The following is a 12536-nucleotide window of genomic DNA, read 5'->3' on the forward strand; positions in this document are numbered from 1 at the left end:
CTTATTTTCCAGGACATATTCCCTTTACTCAGTGACACATGCTGTGTTTACAACTGCCCCATGAATCTTCTGTCAGTATACCCGTTTTTTATTTTTACAATTTTGAATGTAAAGCCTGTCTGATACTTATATAGCTGTACGAGCTCCTTTTTGATTATTTATGTGAGGTACGTTTCTCCATGCTTTCATTCCAACCTGTTAGTGTCTGGGTCTAAAGTGAGTCTGTAATAAGCAGCATATAGTTAGACCTTTTTTTAAAAAAAATAAACTCTGCCAATCTGTGACTTTACAGTAGTTGAGTAGGAGGTTCCAGGTTTTGCCTTCTATTAACGCAGTACCGAACTGGTAAGAACTGTTGGAAGCCACTGTTACAGAACTCTAGAGTCTAGTTAACCCTTGCAGCATTCAGGGAAATTCTTGGTGAAGGCAGGCTCAGTGGTTGGGGAAACTTTCTGTTGTGGATACTCTCAGGGTATGGGGCTGCAGAGCTGTGTGTTTTGATTGCAGCTTTTGATCACAGCTTTTGATCACTGCTAGACTGGCACAGAGGCTGTCCTACAGTGCTTTTCCACTGTAGCAGTTGCTCCCGAAGCTTCGCTGTATTTGTTTTCCTTACTGGATACAGGCATTTAAGGAAATATCTCTATCAAGTCACTGGCTCACTGGGGAGATAGATAACACACTTCTGTGACCATACTTAAGGAATAGAATAGTCTTTGGAAGAATAATTTAGGAGTCATTAAACAAATGGACAGCTTCATTAAGGAATAGAATCAGATTTCCCAAGGTACTGTATTACAGTATTCAAACTATCTATCTTAAGTTAAAAATTACAATTAATATCAAGAAATGGGAAAAGTATGGCCTACTCTCAAGAAAAAAAAAAAAAAAGAAACCACCTGTAAGGAAGCCTAGACATTGGACTTACTCGACTGAGACTTTAACTGTCAAGCTTTCCATGGGCAAAACAGCAAAAGGAAAACTGGAGAACAGTACATGAAGAAGTAGAAATACTTATAAGGAGATGGATATGACGGAAAGGAAACACATAGACCTTCTGGAGCTGAAAAGTACAATAGCTGAAATGAACTTCTTTACAGGGGTTCCGTGAGTCCATTTTAGCAAACAGGAAAGAGTCTGCAAATGTGGGTAGTTGGGTTTATCTCGTTGGATGAGCAAGAAGAAAATAATGCACATAAGTAAACAGACCCTAAGACTTCCTTACACAGCAGAGACTCAGGAGAGAGGAAATGAGAAAGTGGCAGAAAAAATACTTGAGGAAACAATGGGATGAAAAGCTTCCTAAATTTGATGCAAAATGTGAATCTAGATGTCCAAATACACCATAAACTGGTTAGCTTCAAACAACGTAACAATCAGTTCACAGTTTAGGAGACCAAAGTCTGACTGAAGGTTCTGGCAGGGCCGCACTATACTCTCTTTAAAGTCTCTAGGGTGAGAATTCTTTGTCTCTTCCATCTTCTGGAGGCTCCTGACATTCTGTGGCTTGTCACAGCATCAGTCTTTGGTCTCTTATGGCCTTGTCTTTCTGTTTGTTTCTTTGGCTTCATATAGCATTTTCTCCTCTAAGTGTGTCTGTCTCGAAATCCCTCGCCTTCAGAGCACACCATCATTGAATTATTGCTCACCTTAATGTCCAGTATGATCTGATCTTAACTCGATTACTTCTGCAAACATTATTTCTGAGTACAATCACATTGACGGGATGGGGGAATGAGACTTCATATTTTTTGGGGATACATAATTCAACCAAGCAGGTCTGCTAGTGACATATTCTTTCTGTATTTGGTTAATCTGTGAATGTTTTATTACACCTTGATTTTTGCAAGATAGTTTGGTTGAATGCAGGATTCCTTTCTTGAGCACTTCAGTTGTATTATTACACTGCCTCTGGCCACCATTGTTCTTGAAGAGAATCAGTATTATACTTCCTTTGTTGAGTGATGGTATTTTTCTATTGCTACTTTCAAGGCTTTCTTATCTTTGTAACATTTCGATCAAGATATGTGTGTTTGTGGGTTTCTGTTTATTCTGAGTTTGTTGTGCTTTCTGGATGTTGCTCTTTCTAGTATTTCCAGAGACACACAGAGAGTGATAAGGAGTCAGAGAGAAAGAGGGAACGTGAGATAGCAAGCCTCCAGGTCCAGGATTCGAACCGTGGTCAGCCATGTGGGAGTGTCCAGTGTCTTAACTACCACACCACCTGCTGGTCTAGTATTTCCAAATAAATTTTATATGTTTTCAGTCATTATTCTTTCAAATATATATGTATATGTGCGTGTATAAGTAGTTTTCTTTCCTCTTTTCTTCTTCTGGTACTCCCATTAATACTTATATTGTGTGCTGAATGATAACTAATTTCTCAGAGGTTGTGTTCATTCTTTCTCTTTCTGTTCTTTGGATTGCATAATTTCTGTTGATCTGTTTTTAAGTTTGCTAATTCTTTTGTCTGCTCAAATGTTCTGTTGAGCTGCTCTAAAGAATTCATTTTTTTCCTTCCTTCCTTCCTTCCTTCCTTCCTTCCTTCCTTCCTTCCTTCCTTCCTTCCTTTTTGGTAGAGAGCATGTGTACTTGCCAGAATGGGGCAGAGAGAGAGCAAGAGGAAAAAGCACCCCATGGGTAATGGTCACGCTGCAGTCCCTTCTCCACCTCTCCCTCATTTGGAATTTGGGGTGTGCATAGACTTGCACCTGGCATGTTTCTTAAACCACCCTCAGACTGTACAGTAAGCGAGGTGGGATTCAGTTGCCCTAACCATGAGGCATGGAGCTGGTCTTATTCTTTTGAACAAGTATTTATTTATTTTTTAAATAATTGTTTTATTTATTTACTTAAATTTGACCAGAAAGGGACAAAGTGAGTGAGCGAGAGAGCGATATAGAAAGTGAGAAAGCAAGCCACCAGGTCCAGGACTCGAACTGTGGCCAGCCATGTGGGAGTCCAGCATCCTTAACCACCACACCACCTGCCGGCCCCCTTTTTAGCAATTATTGTCTCTTCCTTTACATTTTTCCTTTGGTGTGACATCGTCAATACTTTGTTTTGTTTCTTTGATTACATTTTCATTTAGTTTTTTGAATGTTGCTGCACTACCCCTTCTGTTAAATTGCACATCTGGTCCTTTCACAGGTGTTTTTTGTTGCCTGCTTTTTTCCTGATAGATTACGGGTTATAATTTCCTGTTTTCTTAGATGTCTTATAATTTTTTGTTAAGAATTGTACATTCTAGCTAATCTACTGTAACACTGGGTAGTACTTTTCCTTCTCCTCCACACCTCTGAGTGACATGCCCATTTAGGAATTGACTGCAGAGGGTGGGTGGGAGGCAGCGTCACTTGAGTCTCTTGGTATGGAACTCCTAGCCGAAGAGCTGGGGCAGGGGACATTTGGGCCCAATAATATCTGCCCCATGAGTGAGACCTGGGAGGAAGAAGAGAACCCCAACCTCTCACTCATAATTCCATTGTAACTGAGCCTCAGCAACAAGCAGATGGCAGCAGAATGAGAAATGCAGAGGCCCAGCCCTCCTTCTGGGCCTGGGAACTGGGAGCTTAGTGATCTGGCCGCACAATTTGGAGTGGAGCCTCCGTGTCTCATTGAGCTTCTAGGCAGGGAGGAGTGGATCCTCCTCAAAAACTACGAATTACTGCTGCCGTTCTTTCCATTTCAGTGGGTTTCTGGGAAAAGTGTCTCTGTTCTTTGAATTAACCTAAGAGACTAAAAACCCTTTTTTTTTTTTTTTAAGTGGCTGTTACCTGGTTAATGGGCAGTGTGTCCATGTCTCTTCATGCTATCATATGGAAGGCTGCTTTCAGGAGGAGGCAACTCATTTTTTCTTAAGTTTATTTATTAATTTCTTCCAACAGAATAGACAGCATCCACAACAGGGTCAGGAAGCCAAGATCCAAACCTCAGCCACCCAGCCCTGGGTTATGTGCATACATGTGCCTGGCACACTTAGTATGGTCTTGTAGTGGAGCTCAGAACTGTCCCATGTGGGTCAGCATTGCACAGCATGGTGGTGTTCCTCGGTGGTGTTCCTCTTTTGCTGTAGTCTTGCCCTTCCTCATTCTGTAGTGTCATTCACTGTAGGATTCGTTTTTTCTTTAAGCACCTGTTTAGTTAGGTAATGTTTGATGAGCGGTGACATACTACTTGGTTAGAATTAGACTGGTTAATTTCCAACCCCAAGCTAGAAAAGGTTCTGAGGCTTTTTAGGTGTTGACATCAGCTGGCTCCTCTGGTAGTCTCAGTGGGCAGAGGGACCTGTCTGTGACTGCTTCTCAAGCTGCTTTGCTTATGTGTGGATCTAAAATGAGAAAAATAATTCTTTGGTTTTCCTAATAATATGTTAATATAAATATATATATATTGTATATAATATAAATATAAAATATGTATCAAGTGCCACTCACTCACTAGTCAGTCCAGGTATTCTAAAATACATCGTCACATTTAATCTTCCAGCAAATTTATGAACTAAGTAATAAATCCATTCCATAGGGAAAAAACTGAGGTCCAAAGGACAAGACAGCAGTGCTCTGTCTGTGGTGTCCACTTCGGTGGCATCAACCATGTGGCTTGTCCACATCAAGATGTCAGGTGTGCTGAGTCTAAATTCATGGCAGGGAGAAGGTAAATAACTGTGTTCATTCTGTACTGATTACATGTGACAATGTTTCAGATATAGGGTTAAATAAAACATATTCCTGAAATTTCACCTGTTAAAGTTTTACTTGTTTCTTTTTACTTTTTAAAATGTGGCCACTTGCAAAGTTAAAATTGTATGTATGGTTTTTATCCTTGTTCAGTACTAATGTATATTATATTAGCTCTACTTGGGTTAAATAAGGCTTTTTGCTTTCCTTGATTAGTTTGGAAAAACGTGAAGATTATAAAAAGTACTATAGAAGTCTTAGGGCCGGCAAGTAGCATGGTTTTTAGGGTGCTAAATTCCCATGCGGCTGACTGCGATGTAAGTCCCAGACCAGGCAGCTTGAAATCATACTGGGCAGGTGTGGGTGTGTGCTGGGAAACCTGAGAGGACAATGCAGCAGAAGGAATTGCAGCGTGGCCATCCCCCGTGGAGGTGATTTCTCACTTTCCCTCTCTCTGTCTCTATCTCCAGAAAGTGCATACACCTTATGGCAGAAATCTGGAAAAAAAAAATTATGAAAGTCTCTTAACTTTTAGCATATCAGTATTTTTTCTTTCATGCAGGAAAAAAAATACACACTTAAAACTATTATTTTCTAAAGAAAACATTTACTGGGATCAACACATTGTGCAATGGTTACGTCACTGAACTCCCATGTTGTAGACCCATGGTTCAAGTCCTGGACCTGGCGGCTTAAAATGAACGCCACAAGGTGCGTGTGCGTGTGTACCCAAAATCTCAAGAGAATGGAGGAGAAGGGATTGCAGCATGGCCATCCCCTCTAGGGGATGGTTTCTTGCTTTCTGTCTCTTTGTTTTTCTGTCTCTGGCAAGTGCACGTGCCCTGTAGCAAAAACCTCTCTAAAAAATTTTTTTTTTTACTAAAGTTTATAATTAAAAAGGAATCTAGTTAGTGATCTTTTATGCCTGCTTGTGCAAAATAAATGGATTTACTTTGTGTTATTTTGAATTTTAAAAATTGTAATGATTAAAAATGGCTAAAGCAGGACTAACCTGTGGCCTGGTGGTTAAGGTAACTGAATCCCACATGAATGACTGTACAGTTCAAGTGCCAGACTTGGTGGCTTGAGAAACACAGGCTGTGTGTGTGCATGGAGGGACAAATGGAGAAGGGATTTCAGAGTGGCCATATTCCATGGAGGGTACTTTCTTGCTTGCTTTTTCTCTGGTGAGTGCATATGACCTCCAGCAAAAAAAAAGAAAGAAAGAAAAATGGCTAATATGTTTATGATGATCATATCATATATGGAACGTTTGTATTTTCAAATGTTGGGCCAGGTATCCATAAACAAGCTGTTCTAGTGTTTGCATTATTTCTGGTGTGCCAGTTTTAACTGTAATGACACTGACTCTAATGGACTCTTCTCACAGACGATGACTTTGACCAGTTTGACAAGCCTGGTGCAGAACGGTCCTGGAGAAGGAGAGCTGCGGATGAGGACTGGGACAGGTGCGTACACAGTTGCGCCCATAGGAAAGTCTGTGCTCGGTTATGCCTTCTGCTGTGTGGCTGTGGAGAGGTCATTGCAGAAAACCGTCCGTATGTGGCTACCTGGAACTCCTGAGTGTGCCCATCCCTACTGGGCCGAAGCCAAGGCACTTCGGGTAGAAGGCTGCCTGTGGGCTCCTGCCCTGACCCTGGGCTGTGTGCAGGGCCACAGCAGAACATAGGGCTTCCTCCTTGTTTCAGACAGTGATGGTGTTGGGATGGGTATTGGAGGAGCTGTGTGCCAGAGCTTCTTTGCTCCACATCCTACCTGTTTGGCTAGACTTCAACATTTTTGCCATCCTAATATGAGTAGAGTAGTATCTCATTATAATTTCAATGTGCATTTCCCTGATCATTGCTGAAGATGAAAATATGTGTTTAGGAATACATACACACGCACACACACACACACACAGAGAGAGAGAGAAAAAAAGTCCATAGTAATAGAGGACAGTCTGATGCAGTAGTTACCTCTGGTGAAGAGTTCCAAGTTAATGGGATGTGCACTCGGAGAAGCACACAGTGGGGCTTCATCTGGGTGATGGGTTGGGAATCAATGATTGTTCTTTACAGACTTTATCACCTTCATTACTGAATTAAGAGAATATAAAAACTACCTTGGAGTTGCACTCAGTAATTTTAATAGTAAACATAAGTAGATGTGAGTAAAGAGGAACTATGATAGCCTTTGTAAAACCAGTACCTGATTCCTGGTTGAAAACGATGCCTTAGATGTCTCAGCCAAATCTGCAGTGAAAGCTATGTAGGTTTTACAGTCTGTGTGAAGTGGCTTGCTCCTCCGTGGCTCACACAGTACAGTAGTTCCACAGTGACAGGACCAGCAAGCTAGATAGGGACAAGTGAAAAGAGATCATCCTGGGGGGCCAGCTCCTGGGATCACAGAGGCTGAGAGAAGTCTCAGTTTCAGCACAGCAATGCGGCCCCGGCCTGAGAACCAGGGCAGCCAATGAGGCAAGTCTCTGCCTGAGCCCATCTTGGGCCTGAGGACTAGGACTGCTGTGTTCAAGGGCAAGGGAGATGCCCCTGTTTACAGGGCAAGGTTAAATAGTGGGTCAGCAAGCATGTCGGAGTCACTTTTCCCTCCTGACCCCTTCCAGACCCAAGGAGGATGGAAGTGGCATCTGAGAGCCTAGTGGGCACAGCCATCTCTGCCCCTGTTGAGGCAGCCGAGAGGGAGGGCTGATCTCTTTCTGTTTCTCTTGCTTGGTGACATTGTGTTCAGACCCAGAGCCGGCAGAAGGCCAGAGAGCGAGTTGCAGTGGGGGGGACCTGGAGAGGATGACCTATGCGCAGTTGTCACGTTGCACTTATGCTTCCGATTCTCGGGCTGTAGCCCAGCAGCTGATGACAAATGCTTGCCTCCTGGACCGCGTCTTTCAGGGTCCTGTTTATGAAGGATGATACAGCTGCTCACAAATGCTGATGGGCTCTGATATTTGATAAGAGACATACTCAGCGCCTGCCCCCAAAGGCTGTTTTTATTCCCGTAGTGATTACCGGTGAAATCTTTAGGAAGTTCTGCAGTTAACACACGATCCCTCCATCAGTTCAGTGGTTGGGGAGCAGTTACCATTGTTCAGGTGACTCTCGCCTCCTCGACCTTGCTGGGTGTGGGCCAGTCACTCTGAAAGTCCGTTGTTTTGACTGCAGAGATCTAATCGAGGTTGTTTATGTATCTAATAAATCTCTTCCCCTAGGTGTACATCCTCTTCTTGGGCTCGTACTTTATGACGACGGCACGAGAAGTGCATTATTTTCTGGGGAGGATGTGGATGTGCATAGTGGATAGGATTTGCACTCTGGAGCCAGACTGTGCTCATCTTCTGGTGTTAGGCTTCCTGTGTGGGTGACCTTGCATATTATTGAACACCTCAGTGTTTGTGTTTCCACATTCAAAAAGTGGGTGGATATAGGTTTCTGCCTCATAGGTTTTTCTGTCAATCAGTGCCCTGGCAGCGTGCAGCGCCCGGTGCAGAGATGCACGATGTGCTGATCTCTGGAGTGAACTTAACGCCTGTCTGTGGTCCTCACCCTGCCGTCTGCCACTCTGCTTGCTCATTTGTGTGTTCGTTCGTTAGTCATTGACCCATCCTGAACTACTCTCCAGTCTCTGTGCACTCACTTGTTATCACGTATCTTTTCTGTTCCTTTTTTTTTTAAAGACAGTGTCTTTTGCTATGGTGCGCTCTCCTGCCTCAGCCTCCATTGGGGACAGTACCACCATGCTGGCTCTTTCTGCCAGTAGATGGGGCCTCACTGTGTCGTCCAGGTCAGCCTTGAGCTCGGGATCCTCCTGTCTCAGCCTCACTGAGTTGCTGGGATTACAGGCGCACTGTCCACCTGGCCCGCTGTGGGGTTCCAGCCTGTGGAGCAGCATCTTGGCTGGGCTGACGTTTGTCTATTTTTAAAAGATGTTTTTTGTGTAGGAAAAAATAGTTATTAAGTATTGATTGCTTATTTCCTTATACTTTCCTTTTCAGCAAAAGGCAGAAATACTTTACAGATTTTTGCTTGTGTAGTTACTGACACTGTTCTTACTACTTTTCCAATTGTTTTTCCCAGGAAAGGTGGTATTCCCTTCCATTCTCAGTTATTTAAAGCAGTGGTGTAAAGGGATTCCTATCTTCAAAGAGGTGCTTGTTGCATGTTTTTAGTCCTATAGAATCAAATTCTTAGATGGGGCCATTGTAAATATTGTTGATTAGACAGTAGCTTTTTTCCCTGTCCCTGGAGATTAGATTAGTTACAACACCGGCACATACCGAAATTGAATCTGACTGGTGGTTTAAAAGTGTGGGAAGAAGGGACCAGCAGTTAGCATAATGGCTATGTCGCCGGACTCCCATGTAGTTGACCGCGGTTCGAGTCCCAGACACAGTGGCTTAAACTCACGCTTGGTGCGTGTGTGTACATGCCCAAGATCCCGAGAGGAGAATGGAGGAGAAGGGATTGCGGCATCGCCATCGCCCCTGGGGGGGTGATTTCTTGCTTTCTGTCTCTCTGTCTCTGTCTGGCAAGCGCACGCGCCCTATAGCAAAAACCTCTCCAAGAAAAAGAAAAGAAAAGAAAACAAAACAAAAACAAGCAAACAAACAAAAAAAGTGTGGGAAGAAGTTATTCTCTCCTAACTATCTTACATAGGTCTGTGAAGGAGTTTTTTTCCAAGGGCCGTTCTTTCCTTGTATCTGTCCCTGCTATGTGACCTTAGGCAAGTTACCCTTATAAAATGTACAGTGTAATATTTACTTAAAGCTCCTAAAAGTGTTCAGTGTATGAACTGAATTGTCAGATTGTAGGAGTCCAGTGCCATAACTATGCCACCTCCTGGCCCTTCATTGTACGTTGTTAAAGATAGGAGGAAGTTTAAATATTACTTGTTATAATTTCTTCTTTTTTAAAATTTTAGTTTGTTCATTCCTTCCGAGAGAGAGAGTGCGCGAGAGGCAGGCGCCCCTACCAGGGTCTTCATTCTGCAGCTCACCCCAGCCTGAAGCAGCCAGGATCTTCGGCGTGTGTGTGCACCCGTGACTGTGTATGGAGCCTTGGAGGTGCTGTTCCAAGACCTTGTGTGGCTCCAGCATTGTGCAGTGTTATATTACTGCTTGAGCACTGGAGCCAGTTCCTTTTTCTGACTATTCAACAGGTCTAAAGATACTAAGATACAAAACTGAGATTAGAAGTTTAGTGAGCCACATCCTATAACAAAGCCCCCCATCATTAAAAGGAAAACTGTTGCCTGTGTATTTGAATATACATTTTCTTTTCTTTTTTTTTTTTTTCCTTAAGAGAGGTTTTTACGTAGGGTGTGTCTGCTCACTGGAAAGACAGAGAGAGAGAGAAGGTGAGAAATCACCTCCCGGGGGGATAGCCAGGCTGCAGTCTTTTCTCCTCCATTCTCCTGGGATTGGGGCATGCATGCACACATGCCTGGGGTGAGTTTCAAGCCTCTGGATCTAGGACTCGAACTGTGGTTGGCCATGTGGGAGTCCTGCCCTTAGTTACTATGCCACCCTGCTGGTCCCACATTTTCATTAATAAAGAAAAAGAATAGAAAACTTAACATGAAAGTACCCAAACCCCAGAGTTCTTGGTGAATCCTGAGTGACTGCGTCCTTCTCAGTCTATTAGACACGATACATTAACACATCTCTTTTTCCCCCTCAGTGAACTTGAAGATGACTTGCTTGGAGAAGACTTACTATCTGGAAAAAAGGTAAGAAATATAGGTCCTTCTAAAACAAAACACTAGTCATTTCATTGTACTTCAAATATAAGAATACATACTTATGCATGCATTGAGTTTCTGGGAAGCTGGGTATAGATTAAACTTTGGTACATCGAGTTATTTTTTTAAGTGTGTAAAGAGCTGACTGTTGATTAGTTTTCTGGCAATTACAGCTCAAGCAGTAGCTCCTTTGACGCAGATCCCGTAGTGCCTAGTATATCCAAGGCCCCTCGATGCCTCAGCTGGCTTTGTGGCAGTCGTGCCACAGAATTCCTCTTTGCCCTGAGTGACTGTGACACTCGCAGTTCACGTTTGCTGTACTCAGAAAAGGAGAAGTCACCCTAAGGGGAATGGCCATGCCGCATTCTGGTCTCCTTCATTCTGTTAGCATATGCATTGGTGTGCTTTCAAGCCATTGGACCCAGTATTCAAATGGCACAGTCAACCTTGTGGGGTACACCTGCCTTAACCACCACACTACCAGCTGGCCCAAAAAGTCTGAAACTTGATGTAGATTTTTGTAGACTTTCAAGCTGCTTGGTCTGGACTTGAAGTGCCGTCAGCCGTGTGGGAGTCCCGTGCTGTAACCACTGTGCCACCAGCTGTCCTCCCATCATGGGTTACAGATAGGGGAAGTTTAAATATTACTTACTGGGTCAAGTAGAACCTTAGAACACTTACCTTTAATAATGCACTGATTTATAATGCGTGTATGTATACTCTACCGTTATGTTTCAAATGCCATAAAACACATGTAAGAACATCTTTTTTATTTTTTGAGTTGGGCACATGCATACTGAGGGAGGTCTCTGAACTTGAACTCGGAACCCTCCCTTGTGGGATTGCCTCACAGCATCATGTTTAATCACTGTGCCATCATCTCGCTCCAATAAAGCATATGTACAAGATAGGGTTGTAAAGCAAAAGTGTGTTTGAAGTGAAATAATAAAATTTAAGGTTTTTTTGAGACTTTTTTGCTATAGGGCACGTGCACTCGCCAGAAAGAGAGAGACAGAGACAGAAACTGAAAACTCACCCCCCAAGGGAGATGGCCATGCCGCAGTCCCTTTTCCTCCATTCTCTTCTCGGGATCTTGGGCACGCATGCACATGCACCTGGTGTGACTTTAAGCCACCAGATCCAGGACTCAGCATGAGTTTAAGCCGCTGGATCCAGGACTCAAACTGCGGTCAACTACATGGAACTTCAGTGACACAGCCATTACTCTAACTGTTGGTCCCTAAAATTTAAGTTTTATACCAGTTTAAAAAACACATGCTATTTTCATTTGAAGTCAAGATAGTTCTTTATGCTTAATTTTTAAATGTGTTAAAACTACAGTTTATTACTGTCAGTACCATCAGTTCTAGAGCTCATTTTGCCTTCAAGGTGAGATCCATCAGTAGGCTCAGTGGTACAGACCTGCACTTCATCTTTGATTCCGCACGTCTGATGAGCTCGCCCTTTAATCTCCTTTGCAGGGTCCGATTTAGATCTTTCACTGTAGGTGAAGTACCCGTTCTGCCATTTTCTTCCCACTTTACCATGTTGCATTACTAGCATTTTACTCTAATGCAGTAATTTGCTTTAAAATTCTTTTGAAGTCACTTTTTCCTTTCTGTTTTCTTACCACGTCATCAGCCTACCAGCGGTTTTGGACTATCCGAACTTCTTTTCTTTCTTTCTTTCTTTTTTTTATTTTAAATTTTATTTATTTATTTTTTTAATGTACAATTTGTACATACATTCAGTCCCATTATTTAGCTTACAAGGTGATCATTTCAATATGTGAACATTTCTCCCCGGTCCAGTTGATCAAAATATAGCAACACTACCTCCCCGTCTCAACAATGCTGTCTCTGTATCCCTCCTCCAAATGTTTTTCCCCAGGCCCCACTCCTCCACACACACCACATCTGGCATTCACACCCATCTCTTGTGTTTGTACATCCTTTAGCCCGTCAGTTTCAGTTATAGGATGCAGACACTTGGTATATATTAAGTGGGGACATACAGTGTCTCTCCTTCATAGCCTGGCTTGCTTCACTCAGCAGTAAATCTTCCATATTCTTCCACTTTCTGTCAAAAGCCAGGGTTTTGTTG

The 12536-nt window shown here is 42.9% G+C and overlaps 1 protein-coding gene across 1 annotated transcript in view; it reads left to right on the forward strand.

Annotated features, from left to right (window-relative positions):
* Positions 1-6065: 6065 nt before the first annotated feature.
* RBM33 (RNA binding motif protein 33) overlaps positions 6066-12536 on the forward strand; it is a gene marked incomplete at its 5' end in the record, with an annotated part of 106573 nt that continues 100102 nt past the window's right edge. Inside the window, 2 exons of the mRNA XM_014586032.1 lie at positions 6066-6148; positions 10373-10421. Coding sequence (XP_014441518.1) covers positions 6066-6148; positions 10373-10421 — 132 coding nt within the window. The remainder of the gene's footprint in view (positions 6149-10372; positions 10422-12536) is intronic.

Source organism: Tupaia chinensis, unplaced genomic scaffold (genome assembly GCF_000334495.1).
Source record: "Tupaia chinensis unplaced genomic scaffold, TupChi_1.0 Scaffold000110_1, whole genome shotgun sequence".
Taxonomy (NCBI): domain Eukaryota; kingdom Metazoa; phylum Chordata; class Mammalia; order Scandentia; family Tupaiidae; genus Tupaia; species Tupaia belangeri.